Source organism: Nicotiana tabacum, chromosome 22 (genome assembly GCF_000715075.1).
Source record: "Nicotiana tabacum cultivar K326 chromosome 22, ASM71507v2, whole genome shotgun sequence".
Classification (NCBI taxonomy): Eukaryota; Viridiplantae; Streptophyta; class Magnoliopsida; order Solanales; family Solanaceae; genus Nicotiana; species Nicotiana tabacum.
Window position 1 is genome coordinate 159,458,626 of NC_134101.1, and position 13,214 is coordinate 159,471,839.

Below are 13,214 nucleotides of genomic sequence, written 5' to 3' on the forward strand. Positions count from 1 at the left end.
GGCCAAAGCGTGACAAAGATAAGTATCTGCTTCATTTCCTCACAATTTCATATAACCTAGATTTGATCACCATTTATATTTATTATTGCTAATGTAATTCTTCCCAATCTGGAAAGTTATAGACTTAGGCGCTTCGATGATTATGCAGTCGCAATAGTCTTAGTGGAAAATCTGCTATGATCGAGAAGGGGCCAAACAAGCGATGCCAAAAACGAAAAAGAAAATTATTTTCTCCAAGTAATTCTGCGCCATTCTATATAACCTAGATTTGATCGCTATCTATACTCATTCCTAAAGTAATTTTTTTCCCATTTTGCTACAACTTTTCCTTTTCTTTAGTTTTACACGCACTTCAAAACTATACTGCAATATTTAGGCAAAGAAATTGACTATTTTATTTTAAAAAACGTTTAGTAACTTTAGCGCAATAATTTTTTTTATATAAAGAAGGGAACAAATAAAATAATGGTGAAGTTTTGGGTTGCTTAAGTTTCAACCTGTCTTAGAAATTGACTTCACGACTAATGAGTACATTAGGGAGGGACTATGCTTGAATACGACATATTATATGAACTTATAGTTGTAAATTTTAATTAAAGTTGAACATTTCGAATTCGTAACATATTTAAGGAGATCAACGACACGAGGACGATTGACTAAGCTGGACCATGGCAAACTCAACCAAAGTACAAGTATAACTTCCATAAAGTTACATGCTATTAATTCTTTTAGTTACATTTCTTTAATCACTTCCTTGAACAATGCTTACACTTATGTCAATCATAAATAGCTCAATTCCAATTGTGTACATTTGTTAGGAAGATTAGTGCAACTCTTCACTTATTCACGCCGAAACACAAATTAGTATCCCTAATCTCAAACTTAATGCTTGCAATTAATCTATTTCCCCTAGTCCATGTAAGTCTTACTATATTGCACTATTGATTGTTTTGTCTAGTTGCTATATGTATTTTTTGGTTAACGAGAATATGTACTAGTCCTATGATCTTATTGATACTTATAAAAATATGTAACAACTGGAATAATATATTTTATCAATTTGTCTTTGATTTTAAACATAGGCTCAAAGTAAAGTTATTTATTGGTCGAGATAAGTATATTTATAGAATCTATATTATATTAAAAAGAGAGTAGTGAAGCATGTGGTTAAGCCAAGTGACAAGCTAAAATAAAGCCACTCGGCAATTTTAAGACAACATTAAAAATCTATATCTATATTATATTAAAAAGAAAGTAGTGAAGCATGTGGTTAAGCCAAGTGGCAAGCTAAAATAAAGTCACTTGGCAATTTTAAGACAACATTAAAAATTTGAATTATAAATGGAAACATATTTGATGGAAGTAGTAGTTCAATAAAAATTATTATTTAATTATGATAGGAAATATATTTGACGTATGTTGACTCTTCAGAATCTCTATTATATTATTAAATTTAAATTTAAATTTGGAAAATAAATAATATAGAGTAGTATAATTTAGTTAACCTTTTTTGTATAATTATGGTAGGGACGTCTGTTATGGAAACAATTAAAGATTGATAAAGTATTCTTTAATTGATCAAGCTTTGTATCTGACCTTATTTTGGGTAAATATACACTAATGTAGGTATCTTTAATTAAATTTTTTGTGTATAATTCAGTTATGGTCGGTATCCTTTTTTTGAGAAAAATCAATTAAATTTTTGTTTTGTATCTTACATATTAATTTTAAGTTGAAATAATAATTCTTTGTTTAGTACAAGCTTTGGATCTGACATTATTTGTGTACAATATACATTAATATAAGTATCTTTAATTAAATTTTGTATATAATTCAGTTACGGTAGGTATCCTTTTTTGAGAAAGAATCGATTAAATTTTAATTTTGTATCTTGCACATCAATTTTAAGTTGAAATAATAATTCTTTAATTTGTTGGATTCTGTTTGTATAACATTAATAAAAGTTATTACTATTAATAATTGAATTTTTTGAATTGCATAAAGTTGTCACCGAATTGTATAACTAAATAGTACTAAATATCTTTTTCTTTTGAAAAAACATTCTCTAGAATTTTGTACTAATTACTAATTGATTTTTTGTTAAAGAATTGCTAGAGTTGTCACCGAGCTATATAAGGAAATAATATTAAATACCTTTTCCTTTTGAACATTCTCTAGAATTGTGTAGCTAATCTAATTAATAATTAAAACAAAATTTATAAACTGCATAAAGATATTTAGTTTCCTTTTGAAGAAACATTCTTTAAAAATTTTCCCTGATTAATAATTGAATACTTTTTTATGAATGGTATATTAGAACTATGACTGATTATATAAGGAAATAATATTAATACATTTTTCTTTTGAACATTCTCCAGATTTGTGTATATACTTAATAATTGATTTTGTTTTTATGAATTGCATATTAGAGATGTCGCTTATTTACCTAAGAAATTAGTATTAAATATTTTTTTCCTTTTGAAAATCCTCCAAAATTGTGTATCTACTTAATAATTGATTTTTTTATAATATTGTATATTAGAGCTGACACTGATCTATATAAGGAAATACTATTAAGAATCTCTTTTAATTAGGGTTTTGCTGCTTATAGTTTTTAATATATTAATCATATTATATATAGAAACATAATTAATGGAAGTAGTTTAATGAATCTTATACATAATCTAAATAGATCTAGACAAATCTAATCTATATATTTATATTTAAATTTATATGTATATTTGTATCAATATCTATATCTATATCTATATTTATATCTATATATTGATCCACTCATAGATTTTCTTCTATGTTAGCTAGAAATATGGAGGTGAAAAATTAATTAAAAACTATAATAGAAAAAAATATATTAAAAACTATAAGAAATATATATAAAGACGTAAATTGAGATAACCTATGACTATTTATACTTTGGAGTAAGTTAAAATATAAAATAAAACTAAAAATTACTTAAGATATTAAAGATTTATTGAGTTTAAAAACTAAATAAATTCAAGCAGCAAAATAAGATCTTACATAAAGTATACAAATTAATTATAAGGTAAGAGAAAAATTAAATAATCAGCAAAAGATATTTTAATAACAAGAAAAATAAATTCATATTAATATTGATAAATCATGCAAACGAATATTTTATACGTAAATATTACTACAACATTTAGATATAATGTGTTCAAACAATTAAGAAAATATTTTTCTATGATTAATATTTGAATTGAGTTTAGTTAGTTTAAGTTTGAAAGCATACCATAATTTTTTTTAAAATATGGTCCAATTAAGAAAATAGAATGATTAAAATTATTTGAATTTGAGATGAGAAAGTATTTTAATTTTTATCTATATTATATTAGAATGAGTATGGTAAAAATAGATATTAAATTCAAACAGGCTAATAAAAATTCACATGACAATGTAATAATATTAGGTATTGAATAATATAAAATCAATAATAAAGAATAAATAGAAAAAAACTAAGATTTTTTATCATAGGAAAAAGTGTAAAACTTATTTAAATTTGAGATGAGAATTTTTTTTATATTATGATAAGAAAAGTCATAATATAAGTCCACATAACTTAAGTCTAATAGTAAAATAAAAAAATAAAAATATTGAACAATACAAATAAATTAGAGATAATGTAAGAACATTTATAAATCATAAGTTTAGAAAATAAAATAAAGTAAATATAAAATAAAGTAAATATACAATACTTAAAAATACTATTAAATTTTCGAGCAATATTTTTGAAACAAAATAAATATTTATTTTATAATTAAAAAATTATATATTTATCTTATATTATTAAAGAAAAATAGTTGAGAATGATATTAAATAAAGTTACGAGTTAATGAAAAGCCATATAAAACGTAATAAGACTATATATTAGATTAAAAAAATAGGAAAATTATGTTAACTTATTAGAAATTTACTATTAGAAATGAAAAGAAAAGACTATTTGAATTTAAGATTAGAAAGTTCTTAAAACTACGATGTGAATGCTCAAATTATGAATAATACCACGAAATTGAAGTCTTATTTATGAAAAATAAAATAATAATAAAAAATAAAATTTTAAATTATAAAATAAATTTCTAATATAGGTAATTTTACAAAAATTAAATTTGTATGTTAAAACTAAAAGAGAAAAAAAATTATGTAAAGAAGTAAAATGACAGTGAAAATATTACTACAACATTTAGATATAATATGTTCAAACAATTAAGAAAATATTTTTCTGTGATTAATATCTAAATCGAGTGCAATTAGTTTGAGCTTGAATGCATAGCATAATTATTTGAAAATGCGGTCCAATTTAGAAAATAAAATGATAAGAATTATTTGAGTTTGAGATGAGATTTTTTTTGAAAATATTACGTAAAGAATTAAAATGACAGTAAAAATATTATTACAATATTTAGAAATAATGTGATCAAAAATTAAGAATTTTTTTTCTATGATTAAATAATTTTTTAAAAATACAAAATAAATTTCTAATATTGGTTATTAATAATGAAAATTAAAAATTAAATTTTATCTTATAGCTAAAAGAGAACAAAAATTTAATTGCATCTAATACAAAATTAATTATAAGAGAACTCAATACATTTGGAACATGATAATCAAATAACTTATGTATTAATATTTTAGACTTATGATTAATATCTGAATCGAGTGCAGTTAGTTTGAGTTTGAATGCATAGCATAAGTTTTCGAAAATGTGGTCCAGTTTAGAAAATAAAATGATAAGAATTATTTGAGTTTGAGATGAAATTTTTTTTAAAAAAAAATTATATTACGTAAAGAATTAAAATGATAGTAAAACTATTATTATAATATTTAGAAATAATGTGTTCATAAAATTAAGAATTTTTTTTCTATGATTAAATAAATTTTTAAAAATACAAAATAAATTTCTAATATTGGTAATCTTAATAATGAAAATTAAAATTAAAATTAAATTTTATCTTACAGCTAAAAAAGAAAGAAAATTTAACTGCATCTAATACAAATTAATTATAAGAGAACTCAATACATTTGGAACATGATAATCAAATAAGTTACATATTAATATTTTAGACTAATTAAAAGTTACAATTTAAAACAAAATATGACATTATTTTGGTTATAGGTAAAATATTAATATAAAACTAATTAACATTTATAGTAGGAAAGAGAATGTATATTAAAAAGAAAATAGAGCTAGTGTGAGGATACTTATACTTTAAATTAATTTTAATATAGATAAAATAAAATAATTAATTATATTTAAAAATATTACTGACAAATTTAATTGATTAAAATATTATGAATAAGAGGATAAAAGTATAAAAATATATCAAATTTCGAGAATAAAATATTTATTTTTATCACATACTATTAAAAGGATAATAAGTAAGTCATTAATTTAATTATAAGCTAAAAAAAATTATATGATGGTATAATAATATGAAATATTAAATAATACAATAACTATAAGAAAAGAACAAAAAAAGGAATTTACGTAAAAATAATGTGATGAATAAGACATATTTGACTTTCTGATAAAAATAAAGTGATTGTAAGAATTTTGTTAAAATAATATGATCTAGTATGCTCGAACAAGACAGATCACAATATGACATGTTTAATATTCTTTAATATCGACAACGGAACGAAATGCAAGTACTAAAATCAAGGGGTTAGGTTGCTACAAATATATGTTAAAAAGATTGGTTGTCTACTACGAGATTTGATCAGTAATTTCATATCCTGCTTCATAATTAAATTCTCATGTTATATAATTTTTATCTGAGATATACATATTTTAAGGTTATTTGTACAAATATATGTTAAAAAGATTGGTTGTCTACTACGAGATTTGATCAGTAATTTCATATCCTGCTTCATAATTAAAATCTCATGTTATATAATTTTTATCTGAGATATATATATATTTTAAGGTTATTTGTACATGATTCAAACAACATACTTCGCAATTTGAAATGATTTGTTCGCGCATCGCGCGGGTACTAATACTAGTTGATAATAATTGTGTTATTGAAAAATATGCATAAGACTATTGTAACATGTGGTACAACACCATTGACACATTATGTTTGTTTTGCCACTATCATCTTACTATATAATTAATCTAATTTGCAATATCCAAGTAAGACTAGTTAGATTCTATGAATTGGATGATGTATTATCATTCTTTGCTTAAAATCCCAAATATTTAAGAATTTCACATTGCCCACATGTATAGTTAGTGTTATTATTTCTCTTTATGTGGTTAATAATTGATGATTATAACATAATAATAATAATATCTTTAAAAATGGAGAAGTTACTTAAATTGTACAGTTGAAAATTTAATCTTTAGATGAGTTTGAAATTAAATACTACACAATCCACAACAGAAAAATACATTATACACTGCACCAACTAACCCTGGTTATCATCAAGTAAGTGTTAGAACAAGGTTAACCCACGTTAGTCAGTGACCCCTATATAAAGAGTCCAAACTTATTCAGTGTTGGCAGCAGAAGAAAAAAGAGTACTCAGAGCTCGTGCCAAATGTTGTGGCCATAGCGTGCAAAATGCAAGAAATGGAGTTCACGCCTTTGCAAATTTTGGCCTTTTATAACCTTTGGTGAGTGACCCTTTTGATTTTGGATTGAACTTTTGCTCTTTCTAGTTTCACTCTTGATATATGTATGTATCGAGAATCAGTTTTTTCCTTTTTTGGTAAGACTCCTTTTCCAGGTTTATTGATTATATTTTTGCCTTAGTTTATTTGGGTTTTTGAAGATTTTTCTCGATTGTTTTTTTTTTTGGCTAGAATTTTGATTGATAAATTGTTATCTTTTTTTTGTGCAATTCTGATGCTTGATTTTTCGCCTTTGATTCATTTGAGTGATTTTGTTGCAGAAGATTAATTTGTTTGGCAGCTCATTTACTCTGACTCAGAGGTAATCTTCTTTTCTTTCATTTATTTCCATTCCCTTGATAATGTTGCTGGTTTATTATGCTTATTAGAGCTGTACCTTTTTATTGCATTTCTGTTTGGATAATTTTATGTTGATGTTATGTAGCTTATCAAGGAATGATGCATACTTGTTTTTATCTTTACTTTTGCAATTTCTCATTCTCTGCTGCTATGTTTTCTTTACATTTTTAATTCCCGCAAACACCACATTACCACTGAATGGCGTAGAGATTTGAGTAATTGAATTACAGCAGAATTTGCATTCCTCATTGAATATTAGTTCTTTGGCTGCTTCACCTGAATGATAATGTTGCTGCTTTTATCGTGCTCACTACACTTGTTCTTGTTCTTTTTCAGCCTGTCATTTTTGTTTTGGTTATTTAGCCTATCAAAGAAACATTGATATGTGTTTTTGCCTTTGTCTGACAACTCCTTTTTTCTCTGCTGCTATGTGTTATCTTAAATTTTAATCCCCACACACACCCCGACATTATTACCTAATGGCGTCTTGCTGCAGGATTGGGAACCACAGATAGACACTTGAATGAGCAAATTGCAGTAGTATTTGTAAATCTCGTAGACAACATAATCAAAATGGTTGATCATAACAGCACTGATGATTCCAATGAAAAGTCATTGGTGCATTCTGACCAGGAAAAAGGAAGTAGGAACAAGAGGAAGTTCTTATCTGAGTTTCCTCCTAGTGATTCACCTGTCCTGTCTCTTACTGAGTTTCCAAGATATGAATTATTAGAGAAAAAACTGCACAGCACTCTTAATCAGCTCAAGTCATTGGATGGTGGGTGTCATCAAGGAGTGGAAAGGTCAGCAGATGGAGATTGGGAAGAACCAATAACATGTCAACTCGAGGAACTTTTATCACAAAACCTGTCTGCTACTTTCCGGAGTGCAGTCAAGAGGATTGTTGAGTGTGGATACAGTGAGGAAATTGCTGAACGGGTTATATTGAGGAGTGGCCTCTATCATGGTACCAAAGATACCGTCTCAAATATCGTCGATGGTGCTTTGGCTTTACTAAGTAGGGAAAAGGATTTTGATACCTCTAGACATCTCGCGTTTTCTGATTTACATGGGCTGGTAGAGTACACCATGCTGGAGATGGTATGTGTGCTGAGGGAGGTTAAGCCAGCTTTCACAGTTGCTGAAGCAATGTGGTGCCTCTTAATATGGGACTTGAACCTGGTACATGCATGTACAGTGGAAGGTGATATTCTTGATGAGTTATGCAGTCAAGAAAGTCCAGGCAATAGCTCGAAGACTGAGGCTTCTGAGACTACTCAGTCAAACCCGGATAAACTACAGTTGTCAAAACCTTCCATCCCTATTGCTCAATCCAAAGTTGCTGTTGCTAGTGCAGCCCCTCAAGAACCGACTTCTAAAAATTCACATGTTCGTCAAGCGGCAATAGGGAAAGGAAGTTCGGTACCTCTTCCAGAAGCAGAGGCTAAATCCTTACCCACCAGCAGCAGGGGGCATAAGCAGAATCCCTCGAAAGCAGCAGTGTTAGAAGATAAGTTGGGAGCTGGTAGAAAGGGGTCATCCCTAAACTCCAAGAAGGATCTTCTTAGGCAAAAGACATTTCAGTTTGAGAAAAATTACAAAGGCCGTATGGGTAAGGGTTCCATTAAGGCAAAACTCTCTGCCTGGGGCAATATGGTTATGGACAAGACACTCAACCCTCTGTCAGGTTCTTCTGGTGCAGCAACGAAGAGTTCTTCCTCTAAAGTAAATACTTCAGTTAAAAACAATAGTCCTATAGCAGAAGGAAGTTCTGATAGTCTACGCCCTTGTTCATCCACTGCACCTGCAACTGACGACTCTGGCGTGCAACATACTGTTATTCCATCGCCAGCTGTAAACAAAAAGGATCCTTCATCATTAGCTTTGGATCCTAAGTCTAGTGTAAAGGCCCCAGGCGGCAGCACAACTAGCTCTTCTGAGGTTCCAGATTATTATGCTGGTATCGCATATGATGAGTCTCTGGGGAAATATGTCCCTCAAAATGAGAGAGATGCTGCTATTTTGTTGCTAACTCCCCATATGAAAACACTGCAGAAAGAGCTCCAACGGTGGACTGATTGGGCAAATGAGAAGGTAATGCAGGCTGCTCGGAGGCTTGGCAAGGACCAGGCGGAGCTTAAAATGTTGAGGCAAGAGAAAGAAGATGCTGAAAGATCTCAAAAGGAAACACAAATGCTGGAGGAAAGCACCACAAAGAGGCTTTCCGAGATGGAGCATGCATTGTCAAATGCTAGTGGCCAGATTGAGTTGGCTGGTTCTACTCTTCACAGGCTGGAGGGGGAGAATGCTGTGCTAAAGAAGGAGATGGACGCCGCCAAGCTCTTTTCCGCAGTGTCTGCTATAAACATGCATAAAGCTTTAGCAACAGAGCAGGAGACAGTGAAGAAGTATCAAGCAGGAGAGGTGGAGAAGCGCTCATTGCAGGAGGAACTCTCTATGCTCAAGCATGAAACATCTGATTTACAGCAGCGACAAGAGAAAGTCAACAAGCGCCTGGACCAGTTTGAGGTATTTCTATTCTGGGAAAGAAGTTCTTTTGCTTAGTCGATCAAAGTTTTATATTTTTTACAAATATAGTTAGTGTTTTTAAGGCCTACCTGTTGTACAACCGGTGGTAGATGTTTAGGCTGTCAGTAACTTGTTGTTATAGTTCAATTATAATGTCAGTTCTTTTTTACTTATAGCCTCCAGTAATAGTTGTTCCAGCATTCACTTATGTAGTCCTGCTGAAAATTCATAGTGCTATTTGATATTCCTTCTAGTATAAATGCTAGCACATTATAGAAACTTGTAAGACTTTATTCTGTGATTTGCTTCTGAGAAAACAAAGAATTGCAGGTTCTATGGAAGCAGGAGGAAAGGCAGAAACAAAGGTTTGTACAGCAAGCCGATTCCTTGAAAGCTGAAAGAGAACAACTCGGTGTTCAGGGAAAAGCAGCGGAGAATAATTTGAGAGAAAAGGCAGAGAGCAGCATGCAAAAGCTTAAAGAAAATATCCGAAAGCTTGAGAGTGAAATCTCTCAGTTGAAATTGCAGTCTGAAAGTTCAAAAATAGAGGCACTTAAAAGAGGCATTAATGTGGGGCTACCTCCTAATATCAGAAAGAGTTTAGCAGGCTATGAGGATAATTTTGGCTCTACAGTAAAGATGGAGAGGGAGTGTGTTATGTGTATGACTGAGGAGATGTCGGTGGTTTTTCTCCCTTGTGCACATCAAGTCCTTTGTGCAAAATGCAACATGCTTCATGAAAAGCAAGGAATGAATGACTGCCCTTCTTGTAGGACCCCAATTAAGATGCGGATTAATGTCCGCTTTGCTCATTCTTAACAGTTAGCAACGGGAAAACAGTGACAGGAAAAAGGAGCTGGTCGTTGGAGGAATGATGTTTCAAAGCCAAGACATTTTTCGTTTTTTAGTATGTCCTTTTTTGAGGCCTTTCTTTCATACCTTAACTGTAATATTGATAGGAAAATGCAAAAAAGGTATAGATATGTAGAAAGTAATGTGAAAAAGAGTTAGAAAGAGGGACTGGTTAATGAGCCTTGTAAATGCTTACTTTGAAGGTTTTATACAAAATGTTGTTCTCTCTGTTTTCTTCCCATTATTAGGTAATATACTACTTAGCAGGAGAACTTGTTTTTTAAGATCTTTCTCAAACATTTTTGACAGCGGGTTCCTATGTTGGTTACACCTTTTCAGTGATAAGATTTTGTTCAGCTTGGAAATCTTGATACAGATTATTGGAAACAAAATCAGACTCCCAAATTTCCTACCTCAACACGCTTGTTACATTTGAAGAAGGGGTGTTCGATACAGCTACCTACAAAAACAAAACTATTTACCCTTATCTACCCATTTGTTTTTTTACTCATAAACTAATTACATTTCCTACCCATAATAGTTTTTGTGGTGATTTTTTTCTGTATTCTCCAATTCTTTTTTATTTCTATGCTTCTTTTCTTTTTCTTTTTTCTTTTTTCTTTTTTCTCGTTTTCTTCTTAATTTTTTCGTTTTTCCTTTTCTAATTTCATTTAACTTCTTTTTTTTTTTATATTCTTTTTCTTTTCATAATCTAATTTCATTTACTGTTTTCATTATTTTTTATTATTCTTATTTTTATACAATAAGAAAAATAACTGATATAGTAAATATTTATTACCTATTTTTTTTTAATATAACTAGTGTAATATATCTTTTGTCTTTTTTTCATTTTCTTAATTCAATTGTTAAACTGAAATATTATGAGTTGTCACTTCATCTAATTCACTGAATATCACACTGATTGCTGCTAAGCACCATAAATTACATAATCAGATTCTAAGAATCAACACGTGATTGCCATACAAACCTTGATCTTCTTCCCTACAAATATCAGTACACACTCTACCATTAGCAGTAACACAACCAGTCATGGAGCAAGAAAGCATAATCTACGACCACCAAATCTCTATATATACTAGTTAGAATATAAATGATAATAAAATATTGGAAAATACAATAAAAGTATAAGTAGCAAAAAAGACTTGTAGTAACATATGATACTAATATGGTATACATGTATACCAACAAAGTATATGATTGCTCTAGAATATTACAACAATTATCTGCGACTATACTATTGTACCAAAATATTAAAGGATGCAATATAAGTATGAGAAAATTACATGCTCGCATTGCAAGCTAAATATTCGCAAAGCAACTTGCTCATTCCGTATACTAACAGGGTATATAGTTGTACGGGATTATTCCAACAATTGGCTATAACTATAGAAACTATTACATAATACACATAATATATGTCTATCGGCACAAAAAAATTCCAGTACTGCAAATCATGTTCATATAAATAATTTTAGAATAGAATTCACTTAAGAATGCAGCTAAAACAACAAAAAAATGTTCAAACTACCATATGATACCAATATGGTATATAACTATACCAACATGGTATATAATTTTATTTGTTAATTCTTAGCAACTATATGACTATACTACTATTACATAACACACATGCATAAAGAGAAAGATAAAAAAATAGTGTACCACATATTAATATAATAAAGTATTTCAAGATATTGTACTATATTACTATTATTAAAAGAAAATCAAATAGTATACCAATTAAATGCAGCTAATACAACCAAAAAATGATTCAACTAGCATATGATACCAATATGACATATAATTATACCAATAGGGTATACGGTTCTACTAATTAATTCCAGACAACTATATATGACTATACTACTATTACATAATACACATGCATAAAGAGAAAAATCAAAAAATAGTGCACCACATATTAATATAATAATGTCTTTCAAGATATTGTACTGTAATACTATTACATAAAACAAATGCATAAAGAAAAAATTAAAATGATTACATAATAAACATGCATAAAGGAAAATTTTAAAAATTCAAGATACTGTACTATTCTACTATTACTAAAGAAAAGTCAAACAGTGTACCAATTAAATATAACTAATACAACCAAAAAAGGTTCCAATTAACATATGATACCAGTATAGTATATAGATATACCAACATGATATATAGTTGTACGCGAAGAGTTTAAAAAAGATTTAATTCTATTATTACACCGAAATAATATCAGTTGTCACATAATCTAATTAACTCAATTTTCTACATCATAATCTAATATCAGTCAACTTGGAAAATCCTCTAAACATAAATTGCCGACTTTCGGCAAAACAATACAAATCAACATCCGGACCTCCGAATGTGACTCCAAGCAAATACTGTTCTAGGGTTGTTTTCACAAAAATCAAACTTCGGTCAACATTTCCAACTTAGGCTTTTAAACCAAGAACCAAAGGGACCAAAATAACCCGAAGCCTTTTCGGAACGAAAATAAACCTCGCAAGTTATAAAGCCAAAATTACACGTGTGTAAAGCATCAAAAGGGGAAAGAAGGCGCAACTACATAAAACAATCAGTTGGATCGTTACAAATGATGACTACCTATAAAACCTTACAATTTTGTGGCAGACTAAAACCTTAGAAATTTTTATTATTTTTTGATAGATTTTTTTGTTAGCCTTCCCCCCCTCTGGATGGATGATAAAGACATAAAAGGAAAGGTGGATAGATCATACATCTACTTAGAAAATATAGGGATACTGGCAACGTCAGAAAGAGAAGAAAGAGAAAGAGAGGAAAA

The 13,214-nt window shown here is 29.1% G+C and overlaps 1 protein-coding gene across 2 annotated transcripts; it reads left to right on the plus strand.

The window, feature by feature from the left end:
* The first annotated feature begins 6,522 nt into the window (after window positions 1-6,522).
* On the plus strand, window positions 6,523-10,618 carry LOC107786506 (putative E3 ubiquitin-protein ligase RF298). 2 transcript variants are annotated; one of them, XM_016607995.2, is made up of 4 exons: window positions 6,523-6,652; window positions 6,931-6,971; window positions 7,506-9,538; window positions 9,869-10,618. In XM_016607995.2, the coding sequence occupies exons 3-4, from the start codon at window positions 7,583-7,585 to the stop codon at window positions 10,355-10,357; spliced, it is 2,445 nt and encodes an 814-aa protein (XP_016463481.1). In that variant the 5' UTR covers window positions 6,523-6,652; window positions 6,931-6,971; window positions 7,506-7,582; the 3' UTR covers window positions 10,358-10,618. The 2 variants fall into 2 exon arrangements, with proteins under 2 accessions (XP_016463481.1, XP_016463482.1); XM_016607996.2 differs by having other exon boundaries at window positions 6,544-6,652; window positions 6,934-6,971.
* Window positions 10,619-13,214: the final 2,596 nt, after the last annotated feature.

Excerpts from the sequence above, each read along its gene's own strand:
- LOC107786506 (XM_016607995.2), top strand. The coding sequence starts at position 7,583 with ATGGTTGATCATAACAGCACTGATGATTCCAATGAAAAGTCATTGGTG. Across the intron at positions 9,539-9,868 it reads AGCGCCTGGACCAGTTTGAG|GTTCTATGGAAGCAGGAGGA; the intron begins GTATTTCTATTC and ends AAAGAATTGCAG.